Below are 12,440 nucleotides of genomic sequence, written 5' to 3' on the forward strand. Positions count from 1 at the left end.
CCAGGATTGAGTCCCACGTCAGGCTCCCTACATGGACCCTGCTTCTCCCTCTGCCTGTGTCTCTGCCTCTCTCTCTCTCTGTGTCCCTAATGAATAAATAAATAAAACATTAAAAAAATACTATAGAATTTCTGGGACTTTATGGACATGTACATAAAAGCATAAAGGGCTAGAAGGATCTAATCTAAACTTTTATGTTTCTGAAAATGTGAATAAAATCTAACATCATTTTATTAACAATTCTGAAATTCTGCTAAATTCAAGGCTGGTAAAGGTACTATAATTGTAGCTTTGAAACATGCAACATTTACCTGGCATAGCAGACTTTGTTTTAGCAGAATTTAATAAATTTTTAGCATTTTATTTATTTAAAAATTATTATTATTTTAGAAATTCCTTTTTTTTTTTTTAAGATTTTATTTATTTATTCACGAGAGACACACAGAGAGAGGCAGGGACATAGGCAGAGGGAGAAGTAGGCTCCCTGCAGGAAGCCCGATGCAGGACTCGATCCCGGGACCTCAAGATCATGACAAGAGCCAAAGGCAGACACTCAACCACTGAGCCACGTAGGTGTCCCGAATTTTAGCATTTTATATCTCTTGTGTGTCAAATCACTGGGGAAAATATGTGATCTTCTAAAAGTTATCTTGAGGAGGGCCGCAGGAAGCAGACTAGTGGCAGGTGTCTAGGCCTCTAATGAGGGCAATCTGGCAGGAATCGGAGCCATCAGAACCACCACCATGACTATGGGCAATAACAGCAAGGTGCTGCAGCACATCGACTACAGGATGGAGGTGCATCCTACAAGACGGCCAGATCTTCATTGGCACCTTCAAGGCTTTTGACAAGGATATAAATTTGGTCCTCTGTGACTGTGATGGGTTCAGGAAGATCAAGCCAAAGAACTCAAAACAAGCAGAAAGAAAAGAGAAGTGAGTCCTTGGTCTGGTGCTGCTTTGTGGGGAGAACCTGGTCTCAGTGACAGTAGATGGACCTCCTCCCAAAGATACTGGCATTGCCCGAGTGCCACTTGCTGGAGCTGCCGGGAGCCCAGGGATCGGCAGGGCTGCTGGTAGAGGAATTCCAGCTGGTGTTCCAATGACCTAGACTCCTGCCGAACTTGCAGGGCCTGTCCGAGGAGTTGGTGGGCCATTCCAGCAGGTGATGACCCCACAGGGAGGAGGCACTGTGGCTGTCGCTGTAGCTGCTGCCACTGCCAGCATTGCTGGGGCTCCGGCCCAGTACCCGTCCGGCCGTGGGGGTCCTCCCCACCTACTGGCCAAGGGGCACCCCCTCCAGGCATGATGGGCCCACCACCTGGCATGAGGCTTCCCATGGGGCCCCCCGATGGGGATCCCTCCTGGATGAGGAACTCCGATGGGCATGCCCTCCTGGGGATGCAGTATGTCGTCTTCACCCCCCCCCCAATGGGCCCACGAAGGCCCTAGACTCATCTTGGCCCTCCTCAGCTCCCTGCCTGTTTCCTGTCAGGCTGTGCATTTTACTTTTACTTCCTTGTAGCCTGTGAAACTAGTTTATAATAAACGCTTAAGAATTTTAAAAAAATATTGGAGAAAAATAGTTAAAGAAGAAGAAAAAATATGCAGCACTTTCTTGTATCATATATTCAAATTATAACTAGATTAACAAATTGAATGTCAAAAAGTAACAGCATTGGTAAACTTGTGTTATACAATCTTGGTAGAGCAAAAATTTTTCCAAGTATGACCTCATAATCAGAAATGTTAAAGGAAAGTGATTGGTTTTGATTACATAAAAATTTCAATATCGGAGAATTTTGTAATTAAAGCTGAAGGCAAATGAGAAACGAGTCATTTTTACAGTAATTTCAGAGACCATGTTTTTCTAGCACTTATAACTGAATCTATAATAGAACATGTGGGTCAGAATGGTCCAAATGGGTAGATGGCCTTGTGAGTAGATATTTTTCCTCTTTGCTCCTGAGCAGAGGTTACCATCCCTGCTCTAGAGTCTGGTTTGTGTAAGTGCTGGGTGTTTCCTCTATTCTCCTGGTAAAAATGGTCTTGTGACAGAAAACAACCTGCCATAAACTACATTTCGTACTATGTATGGAGTTTTCTTCTCTCTCACCACCCCACACCCTACCACCTTTGTGAGAGAACCTTGATTTCCTCCTAACCTGATGCATAAAAATTAGGGAACTTGATATATTCAAGACAAGATGAATGTTGAATCTGAAATATTATAGGGTATTGGGAAATCTGAGAGGTATGTATATAATCAAACTTCACTTAATTGAGGGCATTGCATATCTTCAAATTTAAAAAAAAGAAAGCATCCCTAAAGGGAAAATCAGTAACCCTTTTCTTTACATGGCTTGTGTAACAGTTAAGGTGAAGGGACGCAAGAGGCTGGTGATTCTATTACAATACAAGGCGGGGCTTATTCTTACCTTGTGAGTTTTCTTCTCTTGCATGGACCTGCCTCCTTATGTAGTGGAGGGAGCTCTGGGTCAGTAAAAAGGCCTGAGTCTGCAAACCGGATCAGTCTCCACCTCCTCTGTTACTTTAGCACTCTGTGGTGTATATCGTGGGAAATGAAGCTTCCCACGATATTATGTATCAAATGTATTAAAAAGAATATACCTTGCAAAATATATGCGCTTTATCTCAAGAATTTATCATCAGGAAATAATCAGGCAAGTGAGTAAAGAACTTGTAACAATATTGTTTGTAACTGCAAAACATAGGGAGCATTTTACAAGTCCCTAAATAAGGGGCGGGTAACAAATTATGTTATACTAACTATGATTAAAATAACTCTATTTGTCAAGAAGAAAAGATTCAGGAAAAATTAAATATATAATGAAGGAAAATAGAATATGTCACCCCGTGATTTGACCTAAAAATCATTTTGAGCTGAAGGCAAACAAGAAGCAGTAAACACTGGAAAAGCTTTTGCTTCTTTACCTTAAAGGCAGGAAATAAATTATCCTTTTACTGGAGAAAGGCATTTGTACCAATTTAGAGAATCTGCAAACCTTTTTAAGCTAACCCTTAATTTCCTAGTAACTACCTGGAGCCCTAACCCCTTTGTCTTGACAATTCTTCACAAATATAAAAGCTTCCTGATTCTTGGGGAGTCTTCATTCTCTTGTGAAGGCTCCTGTGGACAGGATGAATTCAATAAAATTCAGATGCTTTACTCCTGTTAATCTTTGTGCATTTTATTTTCAGACCCAGCCAGGGACTCTAAAAGGGTCAGGGAAAACTTTTTTCTTCTACAATAATATTTCATGCTAACAAAATATAGAAATATATGTATAAATTTACTTGGGAAAAGATCTGGAAGGATATTTTTATACAATGTATAATTGTACAATTGTATTTTTATACAATGTTGTCTTTGTGTGGAGAACTTTGAGGTGATTTCAGTTAATTTCTTTTTGTATACTAGAATAAAAAAATAAGTTTATTTTATTGGTCTGTATTTCAGAAATGTTCACGATGTACAAGGAGATAGATTTTTGTTACTTGATTTTTAAAATTGATTATAGAGGTGAGATGTACTAAATAATTGAAGGATTTATGTTGTATACTTGAATTTATGTGGACTTTTCCTGTAAGACAAAGAAATAAAAATCTCATTCTGTTTTTTTTTTTTTTTAATTAATAGGTTTTCTCGCACAGATATGGCAACAAGCAGCCGTCCCTTTGCATCATTTGATACCAAACTGGCCTCTGGACGGCTCGGATCGTCTAATCTGAGCAGGTCAGGAAGAAGGTGCAGATGTTTTAGGGACATCAGGGGAGAGCCACTCCAGCCCTTTGGTGAATTGTAATATTGATGTTACTGACTACTGAAATAGGGAGGTGTAGTGTCCATTTTACAGATTAGGGAAGGAGACAAAGAGCTCCTAAGGGTCTCTGTGAATGGGTGGTGCAATTACATAAAAAGAAACAAAACTAAATTCAACATGTGGGGTACAACTCTCTTTTTGAGTCTTTTATCTTAAAATTTTTTGAATCATTAATTTTATTTATAAGATAATATAACCACATTGCCAAGCATTAGTGACAGTGGAAGAAAGGAGGAACATCCACCATACCTATGACCACTTTTTTTTTTTTTTAAAGATTTTATTTATTTATTTGAGAGAGCAGGGGCAGGGGGGAGAGGCAGAGGGAGAAGCAAACTTTTGGGGACCCCAAGATCATAACCCGAGCTGAAGACAGATGCATAACTGATGAGCCACCCAAATACCCCTAAATATGACTTCTTAAACTATATTCATTCTAGTCTTTTTCCTGGGCATGTGCTTCTATCTGATATGGATGTAGCCATAGGGTTTTTCACTGAATGTTGTAGTAAGATTATTTTTCAACCTACATTCTTCTTGTAATTTTGGCTTAAAGAGCATTTTACGAAACATTGATGGTAGAAAATTTAGGAAATAATAGAAAAGCACAGAAGAGAGATAAAAATGTATGTTACCATCACTGTCACTTTTTTTGGGGGGGGTATGTATCCTTTCTTTTTTTTCTCTCTCTCTATAGAACCAATGTTTTTTTTATTTTTTTTAAATTTTTTAAAATTTTTATTTATCCATGAGAGTCACACAGAGAGAGAGAGAGAGGCAGAGACACAGGCAGAGGGAGAAGCAGGCTCCATGCACCAGGAGCCTGACGTGGGATTTGATCCCGGGTCTCCAGGATCACGCCTTGGGCCAAAGGGCAGGCGCTAAACCGCTGCGCCACCCAGGGATCCCTTTTTTTTTTTTTTTTTAATTAATTGGGATTATGTTAAATATACAATTTAGTAACCTGCTTTTTAAAAATTTTATTATTTTTTGCCCTGCCCCTCCATCTTTTTTTTTTTTTGTACCTGCTTTTTAAAAGTCAATATATCATGGTATTTTTCCTTTCCGTTAATATTTTTTTTATAATATCACAGTTGCTAAGTAATGTTCTTTTCCTGCCCATTCTAGAATTATTATTATGAGTTATTTATTTTTGAACATGTAGGTTGTTCCTTTATAGTTATTAAAGGCAACTCTGTAAAAGCTATGTTTTAGTACCATGAGAAAGGGCTTTTTATCTATCCTTATAAGTTCACTAAACTTTATGTTATACGGATCTTTAGCATTTAGATTTTGCATTTGAAATTTTAGCTACTTGTGAGTGTGTTCATAACACTCATGGGCTTGGCAATAAGTCTTAGGACTCAGCTCTCACAGTACAAGGAAGGGGTGCAATTATTTGAGGATTGAATGAAGATGAAGTTGAAAATAACTCCTAAGGTTTTTAAGGCATTTATTTTTCACATTACGATTTCACACCATATGTCTCTGCTCATGGAAATCTGAGCTTTCTTTAGGAATATGAGTCTCTCCCTCAGGGTTGACTGACCTCTAACTCATCTGATAGTTTCCTAGGTAACTACTGCATCAACATTTATAGGTCTTCCTTGGTTTACAGTGGGCTTACATCTTAAATGAGCCCATCATAAGTTGAAAATGCATTTAATACATCTAACCTATCAAACATCAGAGCTTAGCTTTGCCTACCTTAAATGTGTTCAAAGCACTTATATTAGCCTGCAGTTGGGCAAAATCATCAGAACCCATTTCTGGTAGAGGAGTAACTGAAGTGGGGTTTTGTTTTTATGTTTGAAGGAATGAATTTGGAGAGGCTGGTGGCATGGAAATTTGATGTTAAGTTTTAAAAAATCATTATACTGCTCATTTACTTACTGAAATATTTTCCTATTAAAAGTCGTTATATAGGAATGCCTGGGGGGCTTAGTCCATTAAGCATAGAACATTTGATCTCAGCTCAGGTCTTGATCTCAGGGTCCTGAGTTCAAGCCCTGTGTTGGGCTTCATGCTAGGTGTGGAGCCTACTTAAAAAAAAAAAAATTATCCAAAACATTTTGGAGAAGGCTCTAATTTTATTTTTTTTTAATTATTTATTTGTTTATTTTTTGGGGGGGCAGAGGCAGAAGGAGAGAGAATCTTTTTTTTTTTTTTTAAGATTTTATTTATTTATTCAAAAGACACATGGAAAGAGACAGAGACATAGGCAGAGGGAGAAGCAAGCTCCCTACAAGGAGCCTGATGTGGTACTTGATCGCAGGACCCCAGGATCATGCCTTGTGCTGAAGGCAGACCCTCAACCACTGAGCCACCCAGGTGCCCCAGGGAGAGAGAATCTTAAGTAGGCTCCACGCTGGGCATGAGCCTGACACAGGATTCCATCTCACAACTCTGAAATCATGACCCGAGCTGAAATCAAGACTCAGACTTTTGCCGACTGAGTCACCAAGGCATCCTGAGGGCCCTAATTTTATTTTATTTATTTATTTATTTATTGATTGATTTTTTTTTTTATTTATTTAAAAAAAAAAGATTTATTTATTTATTTATTCGGAGAGAGAGAGAGAGGCAGAGACACAGGCAGAGGGAGAAGTAGGCTCCATGCAAGGAGCCCGATGTGGGACTCGATCCCCGGTCTCCAGGATCACACCTCGGGCTGCAGGCGGCGCTAAACCGCTGTGCCACTGGGGCTGCCCGGGCCCTAATTTTAAAGAGCAAAATTTCTATCAATCACAAATAACATAATTTTTCATTAAGGGTAAAATCATAATGATTATACAGATGTAAAAATGAAACACATGTTCAAGATTTTACTTAACTCATGAACTAAGCAGATGTTATAATAAATTCAAAGGAGAAATTGAAACAGCACAAATTTGTATGGAGTAAAAGCATGTTGAAATTAATGTCCAAAGTCAGCAAAACTAGCTTCTTGTATAGTGAAGGAAAAGAGGTAATTGAACCTCTACTAGTCTAGAAAAAATTTACATGTCTATAGACAACAGTTATTTTGCATTGCTATCAGTTACGATTTACAAAGTTGCAATTTAACACTAACAAAAACAAACTGATTAAAAAATGGTTGGAGGATCTGCATAGACATTTTTCCAAAAAGACTTACAGATGGCCAACAGATACATGAAAGGATGCTCAACATCACTAATCATCAGAGAAATGCAAATCAAAACCACAGAGTTATCAATTATACCTGTCAGAATGCCTAAACTTAAAAAAAAAAAAAAAAAAAGACAAGACATAACAAATGTTGGTGAGGATGTGGAGAAAATGGAACCCTGGTGCTTTATTGTTGGAAATGTAAACTGGCACAGCCCCTGTGGAAAACAGTATGGAAGTTCCTGAACAAGTAGACACAGGAAGGCCCTATGATCCATTTTCACTACTAGGTAATTACACAAAGAAAATGAAAACACTAATTCAAAAAGATGTATGTACCCCATGTTTATTGCACATTGTTTAAAATAGCCAAGATATGAAAGCCAAGATATGGAAGATATCAACACCCAAGTGTCCATCCATAGATAACTGGATAAAGAAGATGTGGTGTATATGTACAATGGAATATCACTCAGCCATGAAAAAAGGATGAGATTTTGCCATTTGCAACAGCAAAGACAGATCTAGAGGGTATAATGTTAGATGAAATAAGTCAGACTAAGAGAGACAAATACCATGTGATTTCACTTCTCTGTGGAATCTAAAACACAAAACAAATGAATAAATGCAGAATCAGACCTTTAAATATAGAAAACAAACTGATGGTTGCTAGAGGGAAGGGGGTGGGTAGATGGACAAAATGGATGAAGAAAGGAGATACAGGCTTCCACTTATACAATAAATAAGTCATGGGAATAAAAGGCACAGCATAGGGAATATAGTTCCTGATGTTATAATAGTGTTGTATGGCGATGGTAGCCACATTTGTGGTGAGTATAGCCAAACTAGATAAGTTGAATCGCCCTCCATGTTGTATACCTGAAACTAATTGTGTGTCTACTATGCTCCAGTTAAAAAAGAAAGTACAATTTACAGAGTTGCAAGGCAGTTCCCATAGAATTAAAAAGCAATCCGAAGGGGTCTCTTCTACAGGTAAGACAGTAATGCATAATTTTCCACTAAAGCACATTTTCCCTCCCTACATAATAAAACTGAAACACTTCTCCTCTATGAGTAAAGGTGGTTTCCACGCTTGTGGTCTTTGTGACTGCCATGAGCCTTATTCGTCAGTTTATTCCATCCTCACAACAGCTTCATGAAGTAGGTGGTGGTGGTGGTCCCATTTTACAGATGAGCAAGCCAGGCGTCAGAAGGTTAAAGCTATAGGTTCTAAGTGGTAGAGTTAGAATTCCAGCCTTTCTGTCCCCAAGTGTGCATGCAACACACCTATGCAACAACGTGATAATAGTAAAAGCTAAAGAAATTCTGTGTATTTTTCTTGGTCTTTAGGTCAACATCAAACAAGGTGGATCTCAAGTGTGGCCTAGAAGAATGTGCAGTGGCATTGAACTTATTTCTAAGTAACAAATTTACAGATGCCTTAGAATTGCTTCGACCATGGTAATTATCTTTATTTCTTTTGGGTAAAATATTTTTTTTCAGATGTTCCTGGGGATTCTTTCTTTGATGTCATACTTATCAATTAATTTATCTGCATTTCCACCTGAATATTACTAAGCTAATTTGAGACCCCCTACTGCCGGTCAGTTTTAATATCCAGCTAAGAAATCTGTCTTTTCAAATTTAATCAATAGAAAGTTTCTGATTCTTTGTCATATTTTAATTTCTATGTGTGTTCAAATATTGTCAGGTAGTTTTGTAGAGCTTCATTTTGCTTTCTTCAGTGAAATATATTTTTTTTAAAGATTTATTTATTTATGATAGACATAGAGAGAGAGAGAGAGGCAGAGACACAGGAGGAGGCAGAAGCAGGCTCCATGCCGGGAGCCTGATGTGGGACTCGATCCCGGGACTCCAGGATCGTGCCCTGGGCCAAAGGCAGGTGCTAAACCGCTGAGCCACCCAGGGATCCCCAGTGAAATATTTTTATAAATATTCCTCTAAAGCTTAAATATCATTTTTTTTAAAAATTTATTTATTTATGATAGTCACAGAGATAGAGAGAGAGAGAGGCAGAGACATAGAGGGAGAAGCAGGCTCCATGCACCGGGAGCCCGACGTGGGATTCGATCCCGGGTCTCCAGGATCGCGCCCTGGGCCAAAGGCAGGCGCCAAACCGCTGCGCCACCCAGGGATCCCAAGCTTAAATATCATTGAAAAAAGTTTTCATTGAAATGGGATGGGAAGAACTAGAATATGCTAACCTCAAAAGTTAAAAAGAAATTTAAGATAATAAAAAATGTTATTGGACTCCCTATTTATGTGATAAACAAGTTAAGCAATATAATTTCAGTTAATAATACCTGTTCATTTTTCAAATGTGGCAGCAAAACTTGGGCTCAGCCCTTATACTAGGTATCTTCTTCACCAGAGCCCCCTACAGTGTGACTGGAACTCGACAGGAATAATCTTACATTGTGCCTTCAAACACAGTCACTACTTGGATGAAGCTTAGACCTTATATAATGATTTTTTAGAAGGTTACTTGAGGGGGTGTCTGGGTGGCTCAGTCGGTTAAGCATTTGTCTTTGACTAAGGTCATGGTCTCAGGGTCCTGGGATCAAGCCTGGCATCAGGCTCCCTGCTCAGTGGGAAATCTGCTTTCTTCCTCTTCACCTGTCCCTCCCCTCACTTGTGTTCTCTCTCTCTCTCTCTCTCCCTCTCAAATAAATAAATAAAAATCTTGAAAAAAGAAGGTTACTTGGGCACAATAGTGGGAATCTCATTTCTTTGGTCAGTAGGGTAATGTCACTCTGATCGTAGACTTTCACTTATAGTGGTGAGCATTGAATTGCTGGGTCACTATGTTGTACACCTGAAACTAATACAACATTGTACGTCAACTACAAACTAAAATTAAGAGATTAAATTACCTCCTGAGAAGCTGCTGTGGTAATTCTATTAAGATGTAGAAGAGCTGTGATCAATTAGTATTTCAGAGGTTAGGAACAGATAATAAAATAGATCGTAAAACCCACAGCCTAAGGACATTGTCCAGTGTGTCTGCCCTGCCTATCTCCTGCCTCATTTCCCTCTGTCCTTCTCAGTCCCTCAGACCTCTTTCTCTCTCCATTGTCTGTCTCTCCTTCTCTGTCTTCCTCTCTTTGCCTGCCAACCTTTTTCTTTCTGTCTCTCCTCTCTCAGCCTGCCTGGCTGTCTCCGTTTTTTTTATTCACACAGGACTCCTTTTTTCTCTGTCTCAGATACCCAGCTAGTCATAATGTGGAATGAAAAGAAGTGATTGAGTATTTTATTTGGTCACATTTTATATTCCCTGCTCTTTATGCAAGTTTGACTGTTAAACATATGTTTTTCCCACTTGAGTAGCTTTTTGTTTTTTTTCCCTCTTGGAGCTTTCTGTTTAAAATGGAGGTTTAAAACCACAATAAATGATTAACTTTGGGCTGCTCTTAACTCCTTGTGGTATTTTGAACAGCCAGTGACCTCACTAGTCAGGACAAACTGCAAATTACCAAAGGATGTTTAGACTGTTTCTGTGGGGGAAAAGAATAATGTGGCTTGCATTTGTTTTGCATACCTGTGGGCTGTTGTTCATTATATTTGAATAAAAAACAAAATTGTGCATTAATATTTTAACTCTTATAAATAAAAAATTGACATAATGAGAAGTTTGGGAAAGAGATAGGTTTTCACAGCCTGAAATCCTGGCATGTGCCATACATTAAGACTAATTAATGCCCTTAAGAATCCAAGCAATTCTCACTGATAATTTAGTAATTGAAATTATTAAGAACTTTAGTCAGGAATTGTAGATAACGGGATTATATTAGATATGAGGTCTAAAATATACTTTTGTCTAGGCCCATTGTGGCTGACCTAATTTATTGCAAAAATCTTGCTTTCCTTTGACTTCTGACTGTGAGTGGAGAGGAGCTGGTTTTAAAGAAAGAGTCTTTATTCGAAAATATATCAGAATTTCTCTGTCACCAAATGCATTTCCAGTGGCATTTCTTTTAGTACTTGTATCAGAGCTAAAGATAGTAGATATATTGCCTGGTGTTCAACTGGGAAAAATTGGTTTGCTTTGAAACGTTTTTAAGGAAAAGAATCCACAGGCTGCCCCCGTGTGCTGAAACGGGGAAAAACAATTGTGGTCTTCTTTTTTTTTTTTTTTTTTTTTTAAACAATTATGGTCTTCTGACTCAACGCGGAACATTCTGTGCTGCCCGTGTAGGCTTAATATGGAAAGTGCTTGATATTTGTGTTTTTCAGGACATGTCTTTCACAGTCTATATTATTTCAGTGATTATGATACAGGAATAAAAGTTATCACTATAAAAGTCACAGTATACATTTACTAGGATTTCAGACAAGAGCTGAATGCTTTCAAGTTGAATGGAAAGGTATTAATTCCTGTGTTTTGCCTCCAGGGCTAAGGAAAGTATGTATCATGCCTTGGGCTACAGTACCATTGTGGTGTTGCAGGCGGTCATGACCTTCGAGCAACAGGACATCCAAAATGGCATTTCTGCCATGAAGGACGCATTACAAACCTGCCAAAAGTATGAATTGAGTAATTAAATACTTGAGATATGACTACAAACCTTTATGTCTGTGTGATGAAGTGAGTGTGGTTTGCCTAATGGAGAGCTCTGTTTGAAGTTTGCCCCAATTGTAATAAGGGACTGGTTCTTCAAAGCTTCCTGACCTCAGTAGTTTTATGTAATAGAGTTAAAATTTCCTATTAGGAATTATGGTAGAGGGCAGCCTGGGTGGCTCAGCGGTTTAGCACTGCCTTCAGCCCAGAGCATGATCCTGGAGACCCGGGATCAAGTCCCACATCGGGTTCCCTGCATGGAGCCTGCTTCTTCATCTGCCTGTGTCTCTGCCTCTCTCTGTGTGTCTCTCGTGGATAAATAAAATCTTAAAAAAAAAGGGGGGGGGTGAATTATGGTAGATTCTTGTTTGGCCAAACACTTGGCATCTATACCTCTACTCTTTTTCTTTCTTTCTTTCTTTGGTAGCTTGGGCCACAGGGAAGGACTAAGGGAGATGTCTATGGGATCAGGAGCACACATCTCTCAAGGGTCTCCCTTGGGTGGCTGAAAGGACATATTTGAACACTTCTGGTGGGTGAAAATGAGACAGATTTTCAGTTTTATTTTAATCTTTGCTCTGTGTATATAGCAAGATCCCAGCAAAAGCTGTTAACTAGCATTGGTGAAGTTTAACATGGAGCTATATCCTCATGTAATTATATTGCAAACCTGCAAATGAAGAGTTTCCAAATACTGCACTCTAAGTGATTCTTCACCTGCTGGTACCTCTTACCACAGAAATACTGATTTCAGCCATACAGATCGGGACAGGTGCTTGGCTGGCAGGGTTAGTATTTATTGTTTTGTGTGGGTTTGTCCATTCCTGTGTCTTGTAAGCATGGATTGAATGCCCACAGGATGCCAGTCCAGTGCTGGGCGCTGGGTGT

The 12,440-nt window shown here is 38.9% G+C and overlaps 1 protein-coding gene and 1 pseudogene across 3 annotated transcripts in view; both read left to right on the forward strand.

Moving 5' to 3' along the window:
* The window catches only part of TTC39B (tetratricopeptide repeat domain 39B), a 146,903-nt gene that overhangs the window by 87,382 nt on the left and 47,081 nt on the right, over positions 1-12,440 (forward strand). For all 3 annotated transcript variants that reach the window (XM_041761387.1, XM_041761385.1, XM_041761386.1), the window contains exons 3-5: positions 3,661-3,756; positions 8,324-8,434; positions 11,386-11,517. In XM_041761387.1, coding sequence (XP_041617321.1) covers positions 3,661-3,756; positions 8,324-8,434; positions 11,386-11,517 — 339 coding nt within the window. The remainder of the gene's footprint in view (positions 1-3,660; positions 3,757-8,323; positions 8,435-11,385; positions 11,518-12,440) is intronic.
* LOC121494688 lies at positions 494-3,254 on the forward strand (annotated as a pseudogene).

This window comes from Vulpes lagopus, chromosome 7, assembly GCF_018345385.1.
Source record: "Vulpes lagopus strain Blue_001 chromosome 7, ASM1834538v1, whole genome shotgun sequence".
In the NCBI taxonomy this organism is placed as follows: domain Eukaryota; kingdom Metazoa; phylum Chordata; class Mammalia; order Carnivora; family Canidae; genus Vulpes; species Vulpes lagopus.